This window comes from Hypanus sabinus, chromosome 6, assembly GCF_030144855.1.
Source record: "Hypanus sabinus isolate sHypSab1 chromosome 6, sHypSab1.hap1, whole genome shotgun sequence".
Classification (NCBI taxonomy): Eukaryota; Metazoa; Chordata; class Chondrichthyes; order Myliobatiformes; family Dasyatidae; genus Hypanus; species Hypanus sabinus.
Genome location: NC_082711.1, coordinates 26,011,024 through 26,032,667, shown reverse-complemented (window position 1 = coordinate 26,032,667; position 21,644 = coordinate 26,011,024). Strand labels below are relative to the sequence as shown.

At 40.0% G+C, this 21,644-nt stretch overlaps 1 protein-coding gene across 2 annotated transcripts in view; it reads right to left on the bottom strand.

Annotated features, from left to right (window-relative positions):
* The window catches only part of rbm33a (RNA binding motif protein 33a), a 171,698-nt gene that overhangs the window by 84,162 nt on the left and 65,892 nt on the right, over positions 1 to 21,644 (bottom strand). For both annotated transcript variants that reach the window (XM_059971859.1, XM_059971860.1), the window contains 3 exons: positions 18,103 to 18,271; positions 5,164 to 5,342; positions 3,685 to 3,973 (listed from right to left, as the gene is read on the bottom strand). In XM_059971859.1, coding sequence (XP_059827842.1) covers positions 3,685 to 3,973; positions 5,164 to 5,342; positions 18,103 to 18,271 — 637 coding nt within the window. The remainder of the gene's footprint in view (positions 1 to 3,684; positions 3,974 to 5,163; positions 5,343 to 18,102; positions 18,272 to 21,644) is intronic.

The window sequence follows — 21,644 nt, the reverse complement described above, 5'->3', positions numbered from 1 at the left end:
AAGGGTAAGATGAGTGAACACAAGCCAATCGTCAGAGAGATCAGAAGTGTACAGAGTGAGCAATTTTAAGTTCCTGGGGGTCAAGATCTTTGAGGATCTAACCCAGTCCCAACATATTGATGTAGCAATAAAGAAGGCAAGATAGTGGCTACATTTCATTAGGAGTTTGAAGAGATTCAGTTTGTCACCTAAGACACTTGAAAACTTTGAAGATGTACCATGGAGAGCATTCTGACAGGCTGCATCACTGTTTGGTATAGAGGGGGTGGGGTTCTATTGTTCAGGACTGAAGGAAGCTACAGAAAATTATAAAATTAGTCAGCTCCTTCTTGGGTACTAGCCTCCATAGTATCCAAGACATCTTCAAGGAGCAGTGCCTAAAAAAGGCGAAATCAATTATTAAGGACCCCCATCACCAAGGCCGTACCCGCTCCCCACTGTTACCATCAGGAAGGAGGTACAGCAGCCTAAAGGCACACACTCAGTGATTTAGGAACAGCTTCTTCCCCTCTGCCATCTGAATCCTAAATGGACAGAGAACCCATGAACATTATCTCCCATTTTAATATATATTTTTTGTTTTTGCATGATTTTAATCAATTCTATACACACACACACACACACACATATATATATACACTATAATTTTTTTCTACTTTTTTTTGTGTATTACATTGTACTGCAGCAGCTAAGTTAACAAATTTCATGACATATGCTGGTGATAATAAACCCAATTCTGATTTCTGATTCTTATAAATCACAGAAACTCAAATGTGGCTTTTACATTATTTTCTTATTTGTCAATTATAATAGTGAGTTTTTAAAAACAACTTAAATGTTATCAACTGCTCTGAAGTTTATTTCTTTGAATTTGTCATCACAAACATTGTCACCAAAAACAAGAAAATTCTGTAAAATTTCCCTTACTGCACTTCAGCATTGACCATTACAGCCTTACAAGAATCAAGTTGAGCTCATTAATTTAAGCAGTGCAACAGTATTGTGATAGTTACTGGACTGATGTTTTGACCTGGAGTATTGATTTGAAGGCAGCAACTTGAATCCCACCATAGCATCAGGGAATTTAAATTCAGGTAATTAAATAAAAAGCCAGTATCAGAAATAGTGACTAAAAAACCAACTGATAAGAAATTTTCCACCAGGAAGAAAATGTACTTTCCTTACTCAGCAATTCCGTCAACACCATGGTAGTGACTCATCACTGCTGTCAAATGGCCGAGCACAGGACAACTATGTTGTCCAACTACAGGACAACATTGTCTGACTGTGCGGGTGATGCCTCCCTCCCAGATGCGCTGAATAACTTCTACACTCATTTTGAGGTGGAAAATGATGTGGTGGCGAGGAAGTCCACCCCTCCTCCAAATGACCAGGTGCTGTGTCTCACCGTGAGAAGAACCCTGTGAAGGGTCAACCCACGGAAGGGTGCTGGACCAGACAACATTCCTGGTAGGGTGCTCAGAGGATGTGCAGACCAGCTAGCAGATGTTCTCATTGACACCTTCAACATCTCCCTGAGCAGCGCCACCGTTAAAACGTGCATCAAGGCTGCCACCATCGTCCCCGTACCGAAGAAGTCTTCAGTGTCCTACCTAAATGACTACCGTCCCGTTGCACTCAAGAGAACCTTAAACTTTACACAAAGGATTGGCCTATAAATATGTACAATATTTGTCAGAACTGTTCCCTTTCAGTTTGGAAGGATTTACTTTGGAATTGCTTTAAAATGACAGACCTCACTTCATCTAATTGCTGAAATTAGGATTTAAGTAGAAACTTTTAACACTTTAAAATTAATGTTGAAAACAGGAGGCTTATTAGAAGTTAAGCACAAAACTATTTAGGAACATAGTGTTGTTTCTGACAGTTTGACATAGTTCATAATGAATTATTAAAACAGCAACACTTAAGAACTAAAGTTCAAAACTCCAAGTAAGTTTGCAGAGGGTAGGAAAACTTGTGGTGGTGTGGACAGTAAAGAAGGTTGTCAAAGGCTGAACAGCACGATATAGATCGGATGGACAACTGGGTGGAGTACTGAAAGTTTGAATTTAAACCAAGCAAGTGTGAAGTGATGCACTGTGTAAAGTTATAGAACGGACGACATACACAATAAACAGTAGGTAGGGCATCAGGAATGTTAATGAAGAGAGACATAGAGGTCCAATTCTTGTTGTTCCCCAGAAGTGGCAAAACAGGTCAATACGGTGGAGAAGGCAGTTTATGGCATGCTTATCTTCATAGGCCAGGACATAGAATAAAAGAGGTCTAAAACGTTGCGACTGTACTAAACAGTGCTTAGGTTGCAATTAAGATTACTGAGCACATTCCTGGTTGCCACACTGTAGGAAGGATGTGGTCGTGCTGGAGAAAGTGCAGAGAATATTCACCAGCATGTTCCCTGTCCTGGGGACTCTTGTTATGGGGGAGATTGGATAGGCTGCAGTTGTTTTCCTTGTAACAGAGGAAGATAAGGTGTGTTGATGGAAACACTATGAGAGACATAGAAAGGATAGATAGACAAAATATTTTCCCATGGCAGAGAAGAAAGCAGAAGTTTTAAGTGAGAGGAAGGAGTTCTGAGGAAGAAAGCTCCTTTTTTAAAAAAACACAAAAGAGTTTAAAACTCAGAACACACTGGTGGAATGAAACACAATCGCTGTTTACGAGGTATTTAATCAGATGTTTAACTACGCAAGGCGTAGAAGGATGCAGTTTAATATGGGTAAATATGATTGGTGTTCATTTGTTCATGATATGTCCATGTCGTATGACGTAGGCGATCAAGGCCTTTCTGTGTCCATGACTGTTCTTGGCAATTTTTTCTACAGAAGTAGTTTGTCATTGCCTTCTCCTAGGCAGTGACTACAAGACAGGTGAAGCCAGTCGTTATCGATGCTCTTCAGAGATTGTCACATAACCAAGACTTGTGATATACACCAGCTGCTCATATGACCATTCACCACCTGCTCCTATTGATTCACATGACTCAAGGGTGATGGGCAGAAGGGGTGCCTTATACCTCCTTTGGTAGAAATGCATCTTCAACCTGCCACTCAATGATTAGTGTAGACTGACCGAAAAAAAATTGGCAAGGACATACTGGACCAAAGGGCTCAATTCTGTGCAATTCCAGGAGACCATGATATCAGCTAAATCAAAATACCAATAAACTTCTACACAAGACTGGGCCCATTAGATTGAATTTCTGGTTTTAAAGGAATTATCATCTTCTATCTTGCTGACTTGTTAAATAGTAAGAGTTACTTAAGCTCCAAAACTTTCCCAATGGCAGAGTTTATAAATTATCATCCAATCTTTGCTCTTTGACAAATTAGGAAACATCATGTTTTAACTTTTGAATCATTTTCAAATCATCTTAAGTCGACATCGTCGTCTTAAGTACCCCTATACTGTCACTGATACAGGGATACTTAGGACAATTTGCTTCTGACACTAGGCAAATGATCTTTCTGAAGGCATGAACTCACTGATCTCATGCCACCTATAAATAAAAATGCAAAAACAATCGATGTTTAGGGTTATGAATAAAGGATCACTGACAGATCAAGATTACTATATTATAACTATAACATTACAATGTAAAAAGGAATGTGATTTTTCTCAGAAAGGATCATTTACATATTCTTTCAGAGTTCTAACCTTGGACAGGAGTAACCACTGGGCCTCGGAAATGAGGGTTTATATGAATGTTCTTTGGTTGTTGGGCCGGGATTACTGCTTCATTCAAATTTATAGGAGCAGTTTCTGAATTCTGCGGTTGGTCTTTTTGCTGCGGATGCTGCTGCTCTGGTTGCTGCGGAGGGCAAACAGATAACTGAGGTGCGGAAGGATGTCTTTGAGGTACCAGGAGAGGCGGTGGCTGTTGTCGCTGTTGAAAATTACCTCTACCAGACTGATGATCTGGGGAATTTACAGTAGTACGAGGAATCTGGAGAAAAGAAATCATTGATCACTGTTTTCCATTGAGCAAAAATCAAAGAACTACAATACATAATTTTATACAAAGCATTATCTCAGCTCATTTATTATAATTCAAAAATTGAGAATACAGATGAGATAAATTATGAAATTTGGGTGAATTAGTAACAGTCTACTTTGTATAGCTTCTTAAACACCACATTATGAATCTGACATTGTACATATATTTCAAATCACTTGTGTATTCCCGTGATCGGTACAATACTAATTTGATTCTCTGAATTTGAATATTTCCACAAGAATAGAATCAATATGGAGGATCAAATTAGTTCAGTTTTTTGTCCTTTGACAGAAGGTTACAAGATCGTGGACTAGTCTAGAACTTCAATGTCAGATGTATCAACTCAATGACAGAATTAAATTAAATTCAATTGCTTGTTCCATGCTTCAGCTGATCTTGCAAGACTATCTGAAAGACATTTTTCATGTATACCAGCATCAACATACAACTTACAATAAAAAAAATACCAATCACATAGCTGTTTATGGGACCTTAGTTCAAAATCTAAATGATCACATTCAGAAAACCAGATAGCTATAGTTCATCTAAATTGTCAATTTCAGATTCCAAGAAACATCATTTCTCAAGATTTTATCCAATTGCCCCGACAATAGCATGGAACAAATACAAATATATATTTTGGCATTGATGCTTGGAAAGGCATATTAAATGTGTTCAGGAAAATTACATGAACAAATGGTATTTCTATAACATTGGCAAAATTTCAGCAGAAAGAGAAAAGAAAAAGGAGAAACAAGTTTTTATTATTGCTGGTTAAATTAGCTGAATCAATTATCTGATTTCCTATTTAATGCTGTTTTTACTTAATTAATTTTATTTAAACATTCCAATTCAGGTTTTAATTTTCTTCTTTGGTGTTGCAGGTCTTTCTGACTGTATAAAGATTTCTACATTTTCCCCATTAAAAACTGAAAACCACATTCATCATAAAAATGATATGGGACCATTTCAATGATCAAGTCATTGACTACAAAGGCAGATTGCTCGCAATAACTCTGAACTGGATGTTTTTGTAAGAAGATAAACTGGATACAATCCATCAGTTCTTAATGCAGTCAACCTTCCCTTGCATAGCCAATTAATTTTCAAAAATAGAAACAAAGACAAACAAACGTTACCGGCAGTGATGGAGGCACTGGCATCAAAGGTAGGCGCTGGTCTTTCTTCCTTCCATCTTTCCTAGGATCGCCAAAACCAAGGTTACCTGAACGCCCTCTTCGCCCTCTTTTTCCTTGTTTCCGTTGGCGTTCTGTCTCCTCAAATTCACGTAACGCAGCCTTAGCCTCATCAGAAAGTTCTGAAGTTAAAACATGATCATTAGTTGGCCATGTGTGCTATCAAAACACTAAACACATGCCTAAAACATGCAGATTAACTGAAAGTATGACCCTTCATCAGGATTCATCAGGGGACTGATTGAAATGTCAGTTCCATTCCCCTGCATTGATACTGCCTGACCTGAATTCCTCTAGCAATTTGCATCTGTTACATTGTACGAGGGGTGATTGATAAGTTTGTGGCTTAAGATAGGAAGAGATGAGTTATTAACTTCAAACTTACTGCATAATCACTCAAGGAGTTGACCTGCATGTGTGTGTAACGAGAGCTGTATAACTCATTTCCGTCTACCCCAGGCCACGAACTTATCAATCACCCAACTGTGGACACTTTCTGGAGGTCCAAGATCCGTATGCTCCACGCCCACTGGACTAAGTGTGCAAATGTAGGAGGGGACTATGTTAAAAAATAAATGTGCTAGGTTTTCTAAAACTGATTCCTTCTACCTTAGGCCATGAAATTATCTATCATCCCTCGGGTATTTCCAGCACCTGTAGAATCTCATGTTTATATTTAGCTTTTATCGTGTGGAACAAATCTAGATGTACAGAATAAATCAAAATAAAAAGTCTTACACAGGACCAGTGACGCAAAGAAACTATCCAACTCTTTTCAAATATGCTCCAAATGTGCTGAGTTTTTATTTCAGCATTCTCACATTCTGATGAAGGGGTTAGCTGATGAAAATGTTAGCTGTTTCTTTTTCGTGGTGTATGATCAAGAATCAAGAGTACAGAAATGGGCTTTAACAACAGCTTCCCCAACCTTAGAAAAGTAGACCATCCCTTTCTGTGCTTCTAATAATTTTATCATCTACGATAAGGTCAGCCCTCAGCCACCTACATAAACTGCCGATCCAATTTCTCCTTGTAACTACAGCCCTCCATTCTAGGCAACATCCTGGTGAATCACTTCTAAGTATTTCCTCAATTGTAGTGATATTCTTCCTGCAGTGTGGCGATGCGCAATATGACATTACAACTCTTATACCAAATATCACTGTCTCTTAAGACAAGCATACCAAATCCCTTCATTACTACTCTATCCATCTATGTCACCATTTTCTGAGAACTCTGGACTTGTAACCCAAGATCAATGCTTCTAAGATCTGTAAAATTTACTCCATATATAACAAAATTAGACTTCCTGAGATGTATAACCTCACACTTGACAGAGTTAGATTTATTCTACCACTACTCCACCCAGCTCTCCATGCCTTGAAAGAGTATTCAGCTCCCAGAACTATTTTCACGTTCTAATGTTTCATTTTCTAAATTTAAAATATAGGATATTTTTGAGCTAATTTTCAAAACATTGTGCATCATGTCAAATCAAAAGAAAAATTCCAAAACAATATTCTAAACATTAAAAACCAAGATTGTTAGGCTGAAAAGGTCCCTTTGTAGTTACAATGCTAACTTTCCTCAGGTGAAATACTTATATTCACCTTGGGTGAAATATAATACTGCATTACCACCTCATCCTATTGATGTAGAAAACTGAAGAATCACCTAAATAGATACCACCTTTCTCTATAAGGTCCATCAGTATGGTAGATTTTTAACAGACCAAACCAAAATAAAGACAAAAGAGCATTCAAGACAAGTTAGGTAATAGAGAATCACAGATCTGGGGAAGAGTACGGAACATACAGAAAGGCAATGAACATACCTTACAGCTCAGTGCAGTACATTATGAAGAAGCGGGGAAAAAAACAGGAAAACACAGCCAACACTACCTAGGTCAGGCCAACAATCACTCAAGTGAGCTGCAGAAGTCAGTGGCTGAAACTGGAGGTGAAGCTCATGACTCCACAATCTCTAAGACATTGCACAAAAAGGCTATTTATGGAAGAGTGGCAAGGAAGAAGATATTGGAAAGATGTGGAAGATGATCTTGTGGTCAGATGAGATTAAAGTGGGATTTTTTGGCCTCAATGTTAAGTGGTACATTTGGCATAAATCTAATAATCCTGAGCAAAAGCCAGGTAACACCATCCCTACTATAAAGAATGGTGGAGGTGGCATCATGCTGTTGCGATGCTTTTCAGCAGCAGGAACTGGAAATCTAGTCAGGAATGATAGGAAGGTAAACACTGCTAAAAACAGAGAGATCCTAGATAAAAACCAGCTAGTCTCTGCCGTAAAGCTTAAACTGAGGAGAATGTTCAGCAGAACAATGACTCAAAGCACAGAGCAACATGGAGAAGCTTCAAGTGAAGAAAATTGATATCCTTCAGTGGCCCAGTCAAGAGTCCTGACCTTAACCCAATCAAACGTCTCTGGAAAGACCTCAAGATTGCTGTCCACCGCCACTCCCCAACTAACTTTGCACAGCTTGAGCAATTTTGCAAGGAGGAATGGACAAACCTTACTCCATCAATGCTGTACAAAAAAAAAGTACTGGCTGTAATTGCTGCAAGAAATGGTTTAACTGAGTACTGAGCAAAGGCGGTGAATAATTCTGAATTGCTGACATTTCAGTTATTGAATTTTTAGTTTTTCATGTTTTACAATTTTCCCTGATTTTTGGGGGGGGCTCTACTATGAAAAGAGGAGCATGTAATTCACAAATGAAAGTTCTCAGTTAAATTGATCAAACTCCTTGGTTGTAATGCTCATTTATATGAACAAAGGGTCGGGGGTCTGAATACTTTTACAAGGCACTATACATCCTGCAGAACCTTTAAACAATCTTCTCCACAATCTATCACTCTATCAATGTTAGTGTTGTCTGCAAACTTACTCATCAGACCACAGGAGTTCCATTCAAAAAACATTCTTCCACCATTACCTTCTTCCAAGCAAATACTAGAACCAGTTTACCAACACATCTCAGAGCCTTTCTGCCTTAACCTTGTCAAAAGACTTACCCATGCAAATCATATATACTGTATAGCCTTCAACAATTTTCTGAAATTAATTTGCGAGACATGATTTCCCCTGAATATAAAAAATATTCTAACCCCTCCTAAATCCTGTCCTTCAGAATTTTTCCAGCCACGTTGCTAAAGCCAACTGTCTTTATTGAATAACATCAACTATCCTTTAGCCTTCTAATATCTCACATATGGCAAATGAAAATGTGAAAATCTCCGTCAGCACCCAGCAATATTGGCCCTATTTCCTTAGATACTGGGATAGACCTCATCAGGCTGCAAGAATTTACCCACATTAATTTCTCCAATATTTCTATCTGCTCCTCCTTCCTGATAACTAGATACTCGAGAATATTATCATACCTCTCCCTTAAATCTCCAGCCTCCAGTCCTACTTCATGGCAAATACTAATGACAAGTTTTCATTTAGGACCTCAGTGCCTTGGCTTCACACACAGACTACCCTTTTGGTTCTGAGGGGACCTGATCTCAGAGTTCTCTGTTAGTCTTCTTGCCAAGGTAATTTCACAGTCCCTTTATCCATCCTACATTGTTTCCTGCATTTCCTATGCATCTCAAAGGAATTATTCAAAATAATTCTCCTTTACCTTGTATTTGCTTAGTTCTTTTACCACATCAAACCTTTGTTAATCAAGATTCTCTAAGCTTGGCCTCTGTGCTCCTCACCCTTATCAGCCATTCTGATTCTAAACCTTCAGTATTTTGCTTAAAATGCCTCCCATATAACATATGTTTCCCCTCCAACAGCTGCTCCCAACTGACTTTTGCCAGTCACACACTTTTGAAAGGCACCCTTCCTCAGTTTGGAGCTCTACCTTGAAAACCAACTTTGTCTTTTTCCATGACTGCTTTGAAACTTCCTAAATAACAGACACCATTTTGAAACCATTCCTGCACTGACAAAAGTCAGTGGTCACTTCATTAGGTACAGGAGTGGAACCTAGTGTGGTTTTTCACTGCTGTAACCTATTCACTCTAAGGTTCAACATGGTTTGTGTTCAGAGATGCTCTTCTGCACAGCACTATTGTAACTTGGTGCTATTTGAGATAATGTTGCCCTTCTTATCAGCTTGAACCAGTCTGGCCATTGTCTGATGGTGTCTCTAATTAACAAGGCGTTTTCACCCACAGAACTGCACTCAGTTTTTTTTTGTTTCTCACACCATTCTCTATATATTAGAGCAAAAGTTTCCTATGTTTTCCATGCCATGGACCCTGACCATTAACCAAGGGTCCATGGACTCCAGGTTGGGAACCTCTGCTCATACTGTTGTATATGAAAATCCCAGGAGGTTAGCAGCTTCTGCAATACTCAAACTACCTTGTATGGCACCAACAATCATTCACAGCCAAAGTCACTTAGATCACATTTCTTCCGCATTCTGATGCTTGATCTGAACAACTAAACCTCTTCACCATGTCTGCATATTTTTATGCATTGAGTTGCTACCACATAATTGGCTGACTGGATACTTGCATTAAAGAGCAGGTGTACCTAATTAGGTGCCCACTGTGTGTAATTCTATCATTTACCTATCCTTATTCTCTCAGATAAACCTACTGCAGCCCACTCCTTTGTAAGACTCCCTAAAGATGGTTTCAAAGTACTCTTGAAGGCATTTTACAAATTCAACCCCATCTAAGTCTCTTGCACGGAGGCAATCCCAGTCAATATTGGGAAAGCTACCCCACTATTACAGCCTTATTACTTTTATACTCTTTGGTGATCTGACTACATATCTGTTCATCTAATTCCTGATGACTTTTTATGGGCCTACAGTTTAATCTGCTGGGCATTATCAGGATTTTCTGTTTTTATAAGACCATAAGATATAGGAACAGAATTAGGCCATTTGGCCCATCAAGTCTGCTCTATTATTTCATCACAGTTGATCCAATTTTTTTCTCAGTCCCCCTCTCCTGCCTTCTCCCCGTATCCTTTCGTGCCTTGATCAATCAAGAATTCCTGTGGTCTGATGAGTAAGTTTGCAGACAACACTAACATTGATGGAGTCATAGATAGTGGAGAAGATTATTTAAAGGTTCTGCAGGATGTACAGTGCCTTATAAAAGTATTCAGACCCCCTACCCTTTGTTCATATAAATGAGCATTACAACCAAGGAGTTTGATCAATTTAACTGAGAACTTAAATTTGTGAATCACATGCTCCTCTTTTCATAGTACAGCCCCTCCCCCAAAAATCAGGGAAAATTGTAAAACATGAAAAACTAAAAATTCAATAACTGAAATGTCAGCAATTCAGAAGTATTCACCGCCTTTGCTCAGTACTCAGTTAAATCATTTCTTGCAGCAATTACAGCCAGTACTTTTTTTTGCACAGTATTGATGGAGTAAAGTTTGTCCATTCCTCCTTGCAAAATTGCTCAAGCTGTGCCTTGATCAACCCCTGCCTTAAAAATACCCAATAACTTGGCACCCTCAGTCACCTGTGGCAAAGATTTCCACAGATTCACCACACTCTAGCTAAAGTAATTCCTCCTCATCTCTGTTCTAAAAGGATGCCCCTCTATTCTGAGGCTGTGTCCTCTGCTCTTCGAATCTCCCATCTTCTGCACATTCACTCTATCAAGGCCTTTCACCATTCGATAGAATTCAATGAGGTCAGCCCTCATTCTTCTAAATTCTAGTAAATACAGACCCAGAACATCATACACTCTTCATACGACAAACCATTCAATCCTGGAACCATTTCTGTGCATCTCCTTTGAACCCGCTCCACTTTCAGCACATCCTTTCTAAAATAAGGGAACAAAAACTGCTCACCAGGGCTTTAAAAAAATCTCAACATTACATCATTGCTTTTATGTTCTAGTCCACTTGAAATGAATGCGAACATCGCATTTACTTTCCTCACCACAGATGAAACCTGCAAATTAATGTTTAAGGAATCCTACACAAGTACACTGAAGTCCCCCTGTGCCTCATTGTTTTGTATTTTCTTTCCATTTAGAAAATCCTCAACCTTTTCAGTTCTTCTACCAAAGTGCATGACCATAAACTTCCCAACACCGTATTCCAACTGCCACTTCTTTGCCCATTATCCTAAACTGTCCAAGACCATAAGACATAGGAGCAGAATTCATCTGGCCCATCAAGTCTGCACCGCCATTCAATCCTGGATGATCCTTTTTTTTCCCTCCTCCTCAACCCCAGTTCCCTGTCTTCTCCCCGTAACTTGTGATCTCTGTCTCAGAGGCCAATGTTAGGCTATCTTTAAAGAGAGTGAACCCTCGCAAGGCGGAAGGCCCTGATGGAGTACCTGGTAAGGCTCTGAAAACCTGTGACAACCAACTGGCGGGAGTATTCAAGGATATTTTCAACCTCGCACTGCTACAGGCAGAAGTTCCCACTTGCTTCAAAAAGGCAACAATTATACCAGTGCCTAAGAATAACATGAGCTGCGTTGATGACCATCACTGGTAGCACTCACATCTCAAGTGATGAAATGCTTTGAGAGGTTGGTCATGACCAAACTGAACTCCTGCCTCAGCAGGGACCTACATTTTGCCTGTCACCACAATAGGTCATCAGCAGATGCAATCTCAATGGCTCTCCACACAGCTTTAGACCACCTGAACAACACATAAAACCTATGTCAGGATGCTGTTCATTGACTATAGCTCAGCATTTAATACCATCATTCCCACAATCCTGATTGAAAAGTTGCAGAACCTGGGCCTCTGTACCTCCCTCTGCAATTGGGAATTAGGTCCTCGACTTCCTATTCCGAAGAACACAATCTGTGCAGACTGGTGATAACATATCCTCCTTGTTAACTGGTGCACCTCAGGGGTGTGTGCTTAGCCCACTGCTCTACGCTCTATATACCCATGACTGTGTGGCTAGGGATAGCTCAAATACCATCTATAAATTTGCTAACAATACAACCATTGTTGGTAGAATCTCAGGGGGTGACGAGAGGGCGTACAGGAGTAAGATAGGCCAACTAGTGGAGTGGTGTCACAGCAACAATCTGGCACTCAATGTCAGTAAGATGAAAGAGCCGACTGTGGACTTCTGGAAGGGTAAGAACCAATCCTCAGAGGGATCAGAAGTGGAGGGAGTGAGCAGTTTCAAGTTCCTGGGTGTCAAGATCTTTGAGGATCTAAACTGGTTCCAACATATTAATGCAGTTATAAAGAAGGCAAGACAGTGGCTGCACTTAATTAGGAGTTTGAAAGATTTGGTATGTCAACAAATACACGCAAAAACTTCTATAGACGTACTGTGGAGAGCCTTCTGATAGGCTGCATCACTCTGGTATGGGGGGGGGGGGGGGGGGCGCTACCGCACAGGACCAAAAGAAGCTGCAAAGGGTTGTAAACTTAGTCAGCTCCATCTTGGTTATTAGCCTACAAAGTACCCAGGACATCTTCAATAAGCAGTGTCGAGAAAGGCAGCACCCATTATTAAGGACCTCCAGCACCCAAGGCGTGCCCTTTGCTCACTGTTACCATCAGGTAGGAAGTACAGAAACCTGAAGGCACACACTCAGTGATTCAGGAACAGCTCCTTCCCCTCTACCACCTAATTCCAAAATGGACATTGAACTCTTGGACACTCCTCACTTTTTTTAAAATATACAGTATTTCTGGTTTTTGCACGATTTTAATATACGAATAGTATATAGTAAAGTAAGCTGAATAAAATGTATTTATTATTCTTTTTCTTCTATATTATGTATTGCATTGAACTGCTGCTGCTAAGTTAACAAATTTCACGTGACATGCCGGTGATAATAAACCTGATTCTGATTCTGACCTTTGATGTCATGTCCAATCAAGAATCTACCAATCTCTGCCTTAAATACACCCAATGACCTGGCCTCCACAGCTGCATGTGGCAATGAATTCCACAAATTCACCATTTTTTGGCTTTAAAAGGTCCTTCTATAGCTTCTCTACTTCTGCAAAACTACCTGCCCCTCCACCTACCTTCAAATCCTCTACAAATTTTGCAACAAAGCCATCAATTCCATCATCCGAATCATTGTCATATAACACAAATAGAGCCCATCCAAACACAGATTCCTTGGAACACCACTAGTCACCGGCAGCCAAACAGAAAATGTCGCCTTTATTCCCACTCTTTGACTCCTGCCAATCAGCTACTGCTTTATCCATGCTAGAATCTTCCCTGTAATACCAAGGGCTTCTCAAGCAGCCTCATACATGGCATCTTATCAAAGGCCTTCTGAAAATCTAAGTACATAACATCAACTGATTCTCCTTTGTCTATTCTGCCTGTTACTTCTTCACAAAGAATTTGTGAAGAATTTGTCAGGCAAAATTTTCAGGCAAAAATTTTCAGATTTGTCAGGCAAAATTTTCCCTCGAGGAAACCATGGTGACTATGGCCTACTTTATCATGTGCCTCCAAGTACCCTGAGACCCCATTTTTAATAAACGACTCCAACATCTTCCCAACCACTGAGGTCAGTCTAACTGGCCTATAGTTTCCTTCCTTCTGCCTCTCTCCCTTCTTGAAGAGTGGAGTGATATTTGCAATTCTCCAGTCTTCCAGAACCATTTGAGAATCTAGTGATTCTTGAAAGATCATTACTCGTGCCTCCATGATCTCTTCAGCCACCTCTTTCAGAACTCTGGCTTATACACCAAATGATCCAGGTGACAGATCTACCTTCAGACCTTTCAGTCTTCCAAGAATCATCTCTTTAGTTATGGTAACTTCACACACTTCATGACCCCTGGCACCTGGAAATTCCACCATACTGCTCGTGTCTTCAACGATGACTTGATATCATAACCTGCTGTTTTCCTTTTGTTAAAATATTTGTTTGCAGAATGTAGATGCTGGTGACAAAACTTACTTATTGCCCATCCCTAGTTTCCTCTGAACTGAAACTGTCAAGAGTTGCCTTACAGGGATCTGAAAAACATGCAGACTCAACTGGACAAGAAAGGCAGATTTCTTTCCCTGAAAATCACTGTAAAGGCCTGCCATTCCCCATCTATGTCCTGCCTTGGTGTAACTAAATAAATCTATTTTATAAATGCTGCTTGAAGGATTAGTATTACCCAGAACAGTAACTCCTCCACTCTCTGAAATGGTGCCAAGGTTAGGTCAAGCATCTCATCTGAAAAGATGTGTATCCTCAAAAACAATTAGGATTGTCAGTCTAAGAATTCGTCCTCATCTGGCATAGCTCTCGGTTGCAGTGATGCAGCTCTGTCATCAATTAACTTATAAGTTTACAGGAAATTGGAAGTTTTACTTAATTAGCACTGTAACTATTTTCTGGCAAGTCTTGTTTCTGGCACCAACCCAATGCACGGTGCAAAGAAAAAACTTCATATTTGTAGCAGGACGTCCCAGAACACTTTACAGCCACCTAGGTTTAATTACCAATGTAACGGACGCAATTGCCAATACGCACACAATAAAAGCCAATGATGATCATTTGTTGCTGTATTGGCTGTCAGCACATCAGACATTAGTACTGCCACACAACTCCAGAACTAAGACTGTGGCCTGCAATTAACAAGCTCCTGGATCAGCTGCAGTAACGACTGGCCTTGTGGTTATAAACTCACTTTAGTGAACGTCAGTTCCGAATGTGATTTATTTTTCCTGTTTTTTATCTGCACATTGGGTGCTTAACAGTCTTTATTAAATGGGTTCTATTGTTTTTTTTTGTTCTGTGGCTGCCTGTAAGGAAACAAATCTCAAGGTTGTATATAGTATAGATACTTTGACAAGAAATGTATTTTCAACTTTGCAAATTGATTGGCATATTTCTAATACTACACTGCGTTTTAGGATGTGCAGACCTTCAAAACTATTGACACCAGGAACTTAAAGCTGCTCAACCTTTCCACAGCTGACCCTTCAATGAGAACTGGAGAATTTTCTTCTGACTTTCCTTCCGTAAGTAGAATCTTACAGCACATTACAGGCCCTTCGGCCCCAATCCACAATCAATTATTTGACCTTGCTGATGTTGCGTGTTGAAGTCATTGCTGTGACACCACTCAATGGGTCATTTAACAATGGTTTACCCAAGCTCCATTCATCTCCCACATTCCAAAGTCATACTTGTACGTTGCAAGGGCCACTAAATTGCCTCTAGTGTAGATGCATGGTAGGAGAATCAAGGGAATTGGATCAGCATAAAGAAAAGTATTTACAGAGAAATAGGTGAATGGGATAGGTGGGACAGTACTGAGAGTTGTCAACATTCTATGGCCTTTTTCCATGTTATAAGAAAATACCATATAATGCAAAAATGAGTATTATTATGCTATATAGTTAATAGTTCTCCAGACAAAAAATGCCTAAACAATACACAGCTCTTTTCTAAATCTTTTGTGTTTTTTTACAAGCCACCTAATGGGTTAATGACCATCTTAAGAATATTCAACAAAGATCAAGAAAGAATATGCTAACACCGTATTTTCTACAAATTACTGCACATCCGAAAACACAGTATAATATTAGAAATATTACCAATTTGTACAAGATTTTTTCCAACAAAAGGAATGAAGTCACTAACCTTAATCTACTTAAGTGCCATCCGAAAGATGGAACTTCAGCATTCCCTCAGTAGTTCGATGGATTACAATTCAAGATAATATCTGAAACCTTTAGATTTAGGCACGAACTTAACATGTTCACTAGGATAATTATGCTATTTCTAAACCACAATTACCATTTATTTGGAGATTAAATTCTGCAGTTACATTCTAGGCTTTTATAACTGCAATGGAAACCGAGCTATTCAGACTGTCACCAAATTCCTATTGCAGTGAACAAAATATTACTCAGAAAAATCTATTGTCAACATAGTTAAGAAACCATCAACTTACAGATAAGACTTTCTTTAAATCAACAATCATTTCTACTTAGCTTACAAAACATTCAGATTACAACAATCTTCAGAGAAGACCTTTTATTTCAAAAATGCATGCAGGATGTTTTCACATATTTTTGTGATACAGTGAATCAGCAATTATAAATGTTACTCGGACATTCTTAGATGTCGGGATTAATTTCAGTAAAGCTGAAAATAAAATGGTTTCACACGACAACTCTAATCAGTTGGCAAGAATGCTTTCACCCAATAGAAATAAGCTGTCACATTAGGTCAGCAAAATCTGACAAAGTGAAGATTGCATTTGCAACTTCAACTGAAATGTCAATTGCCCTTTAAATGCTTTTTCAACTGCTTCAAGATTCCAGCTGAAAGCAGTTGCAGGGTTTCTTTTGTGCAGACATTTATCGATTTTTCAGTTTTTTAACCTGTTCATTTAACGTTCCTCAGAAAAAGCTAAAACATTTTTCAAAATGTGTTACCATTTTGAAACAACCAATGGAAAAACTTGAACATAAACTTTGTGAAACAATTAATCATTTTATAAGCAATGAACAATATTCCAGATTGTATTCCAAGATCCAAATAAAGAACACAGTTTACTAACTAGCACTGCCCGCAGATTTAATCCAAGGAGAAAGAGTCATTACTGCAGTCGGAGCTAGAGGGAAACAACATTTACTTTTTTAATCTTCACGTCTTGATGGGATGAGAAGAAATGGAGGCAATCTCTTTTTCTTAATCTGTCATGGGATGTGAATGTCACTGCCAATGCAGACAGTTATCGTCCATCTCTAATTGCCCCTGAAATGAGCAGGGGAAGGACAGTACAGCCGACATTCAACCACATTGGTTGGTTCAAAGTCACGTATAGCTCAGATTGGTAATGATGGAAAACTTTCTTGGAGGCACAGCAAACCAGATGGACTTTTATGACATTGTGTTAGCTTCACCATTATTGCTTATATTAAATTGATTAATGACTGGAATGCAAATTCCCAAGCTGATGTGATGTGATTCAAACTAACACTGCGTGGACAAAGGTCCTAGATGTTAGCTACTAATAACATAACTATGGTATCTACCCATCTTTTCATTTGCATATCAATGTAATACAAAAGTGACAAACAATGACAGTGGCACTTAATTTAGTACAGTTTCTGCTTCGGACCACTTCCAGTACCACAAAACCAAAGTAACAAAACTACCAACGTTTTTCACCTTCATATTATTCACCTTTGCCTCTTCCCTTCCTCGCCCCATCTTCATTAAAACAATTTGGAAGCAGAGATGATAATGGCATTCCAGAGATTTTTACATAGGTACAAATACAGTGAAGGGATATGCAGGCAGAAAGGATTAGTTTAATTTGACATCATGTTTGGCACTGACATCATGGGTAAAAGGATGTTACGTTCCTGTACTATCATGTTCAGTGTTTTATGTTCGATCTCAGGATATAGGTCACAAACAACCATTAGAACCCCTTTGATTTTCATGGCTCTCTAAATTATACATCCTCAAGGACACCATTCCATTCTCCCAGTTCCTCCACGTTCATAATTTTGGGTCCAAATGATCAGAATCCCCCTCCCCCTTTTCTCCTTTGAACAAGGAATCAGGTGGAGGAACTGATCCTGAATTGACAATCAACAAGTCTATCTATTTTCACTGAAGTAACATTACCGATTTCCACCTACCTCAGTTAATTAATGGTGAAAGCCTGTAGATCAACGCCATTCCTTTCAACATCCACATACACCTGAATCATATTATCCACCAGGTCAACAACCAATATCCTAAGACTGCCCTGTCACACCTCTAGCTCATATCCTCCCAACTAAAGTCATGCATTAGTTCCTTTAAGGGTGAATTGAGAACAGAAGTTAGGGCAAAATATTTGCAGTATTATTGACAAGATTTTTGGAACACAGACAACCAAATTTAGTTGCATGATGATTCCTTACCTAAGGTGTCTGGTATGTTTCTCCTTTTTCTAGCCGCATCTGTTAACCGAATGACTGTTCCTTCTTTCCGTTCAGTTTTAAAACGAATTCGCCCAGATTCCTCATCCTCGTCATCTTCATCATCAGAAACATCCTTCTTTTCTTCCACTTCCTGTATTAGCTTCACCATCTAAATAATTTAAAAACAATGAAGGATAAATGCATGGCTAAGAGATTGAAGCAGGGTGCTGAGGGATTGGAGCAGGGGTCAGGAATTCAGATTTCTGGATCATTGGGACCTCTTCTGAGGCAGGTGTGAGCTGTACAAAAAGGACGGGTTGCACTTCAATCTGAGGGGGACCAATATCCTGGTGGGGAGGTTTGCAAAGGCTATTGGGGAGAGTTTAAACCAGAATTGCTATGGGATGGGAACCGAACTGAAAGGACAGGGAGGGAAGCAAAAGAGTTGGGGGCGAGGCACTGTTGATCAGAGCTAGTGTCATGGCTGCAGAAAAAGAGGAAGTCATGGAGGGTTTGGCTACTGAGTCTCTGTGGGTAGAAGTTAAGAACAGGAAGGGGTCAATAACTCTACTGGATGTTTTTTATAGACCACCCAATTGTAAAAGGGATATCAAGGAGCATATAGGGAGACAGATTCTGGAAAGTAGTAATAACGTGGTTGTTGTGGTAGGAGATTTTAATTTCCCAAATATTGATTGGCATCTCCCCAGAGTGAGGCGTTTAGATGGGGTGAAGTTTGTTAGGTGTGTTCAGGAAGGTTTCCTGACACAATATGTAGATAAGCCTACATAGATAAGAGGAGAGCCTGTACTTGATCTGGAATTGGGAAATGAACCTGGTCAGGTGTCAGATCTCTCATTGTGAAAGCATTTTGGAGATAGTAGTCACAATTCTATCTCCTTTACCATAGCATTGGAGAGGGATAGGAACAGACAAGTTAGGGAAACGTTTAAATGGAGTAAGGCAAAATATGAGGCAATCAGGCAGCAACCTGGAAGCATAAATTGGAAACAGATGTCCTCACGGAAACGTACGGAAGAAATGTGGCAAAGGTTCAGGGGATATTTGCGTGGGGTTCTGCGTACGTTCCATTGAGACAAGTAAAGGATGGTAGGGTACAGGAACAGTGGTGTACAAAGGCTGTTGCAAATCTAGTCAAGAAATAAAAAAAGAGCTTAGGAAAGGTTCAAAAAACTAGGTAATGAGAGATTTGAAGATTATAAGGTTAGCAGGAAGGAGCTTAAGAATGAAATTAGGAGAGCCAGAAGGGGCCATGAGAAGGCATTGGTGGACAGGATTAAGGAAAGCCCCAAGGAATTCTACAAGTATGTGAAGAGCAAGAGGATAACGTGAGAGAATAGGACCAATCAAGAGTGACAGTGGAAAAGTGTATGGAACCAGAGGAGATAGCAGAGGTACTTAATGAATACTTTACTTCAGTATTCACTACGGAAAAGGATCTTGGCGATTGTCGGGATGACTTGCAGTGGACTGGAAAGCTTCAGCATGTAGATATTAAGGAAGAGGATGTGGTGGAGCTTTTCGAAAGCATCAAGTTGGATAAGTCACAGGGACCGCACAGAATGTACCCCAGGCTTCTGTGGGAAGCAAGAGTGGAGATTGCTGAGCCTTTGGCGATGATCCTTGCATCATCAATGAGGACGGGAGAGGTTCCGGAGGATTGGAAGGTTGCAGATGTTGTTCTCTTATTCAAGAAAGGGAATAGGGATAGCCCAGGAAACTACAGACCAGTGAGTCTTATTTCAGTGGTTGGTAAGTTGATGGAGAAGATCCTGATAGGCATGATTTATGAACATTTGGAGAGGCATAATATGATTAGGAATAGTCAGCATGACTTTTGAACTTTTTGAGGATGTGACTAAACACATTGATGAAGATAAGAGCCATAGATGCAGTGTATATGGATTTTAGCAAGGCATTTGATAAGGTACACCATGCAAGGCTTAGCGAGAAAGTAAAGAGGCATGGGATCCAAGGGGACATTGCTTTGTGGATCCAGAACTGGCTTGCCCACAGAAGGCAAAAAGTGGTTGTACACCAGTCATATCCTGCATGGAGGTCCGTCACCAGTGGTGTGCTTCAGGGATCTGTTCTGGGACCCCTACTATTTGTGATTATTTTTTTTTTAATAAGTGACCTGGATGAGGAAGTTGAGGGATGGGTTAGTAAATTTGCTGATGACACAAAGGTTGAGGGTGTTGTGAATAGTGTGGAGGGCTGTCAGAGGTTACAGAGGGACATTGATAGGATGCAAAACTGGGCTGAGAAGTGGCAGACGGAGTTCAACCCAGGTAAGTGTGAGGTGGTTCATTTTGGTAGGTCAAATATGATGGCTGAATACAGTATTAATGACAAGACTCTTGGCAATGTGGAGGATCAAAGGGATCTTGGAGTCTGAGTCCATTGGACACTCAAAGCTGACTCTGTGGTTAAGAAGGCATATGGTGCATTGGCCTTCATCAATTGTGGGATTGAGTTTATGAGCTGAGATGTAATATTGCAGCTATATAGGAGCCTGGTCAGACCCCACTTGGAGTACTATGCTCAATTGTGGTCATCTCACTACAGCAAGGCCATGGAAACTACAGAAAGGGTGCAGAAGAGATTAACAAGGATATTGTCTGGATTGGGGAGCATGCCTTATGAGAATAGGTTTGAGTGAACTTGGCCTTTTCTCCTTGGAGCGACGGAGGATGAGAGGTGATCTGATAGTGGTGTACAAGACAATAAGAGGCAATGAATGTGTGGATAGTCAGAGGCTTTTTCCCAGGACTGAAATGGCTAGCACAAGAGGGCATAGTTTTAAGGTTCTGAGGAGTAGGTACAGAGATGTCAGGGGTAAGTTTATTTTATGCAAAGAGTGGTGAGTGCGTGGAATACGCTGCCGGTGGTGGTGGTGGAGGCAGAAATGATAGATCCCTAGATGGATACATGGAGCTTAGAAAAATAGAGAGCTATGCGTAAGCCTAAGGCTACGCGTAAGGTCATGTTCAGCATAGCTTTGTGGGCTGATGGGCCTGCATTGTGCTGTAGGTTTTCAATGTTTCTAATGCTGACATCCACAGCAACTAAAATCAACCCAGGTGAAGGGTCTTGACTCCAACCATGACCATCCATTTGCCTGCATAGATGCTGCCTGAACTTCTTTGTCCAAAAAGCCTTTTAATTGAACTTTTGCCACTTAATTTAGTATCATTACAAGAAAATGGAAAAGAGTGGTCTTTTTTAAATTGTCATTCATCTTGTTGGAACTGGTTATTATTACCAGTATTTATATCCCTTTCCACACCCAACTGAGTCCTAAACCGGGTGCATCCATTGTCTACTTAGACAGGCAGAGCCATTAAATATCTCTTTATGCGCTTAATTCATCTATGCATTGACTACAGATGCATTGGAGATGGTGATCTACGACAAAGGAGATGGTGATGTCTAAACTTGCACTGCTCCCTGGTACCATTGATGGTGAGGACGTGGATGTGGCAAGGACCTACAAGTTCCTGGGGGTGCACCTGGATGAC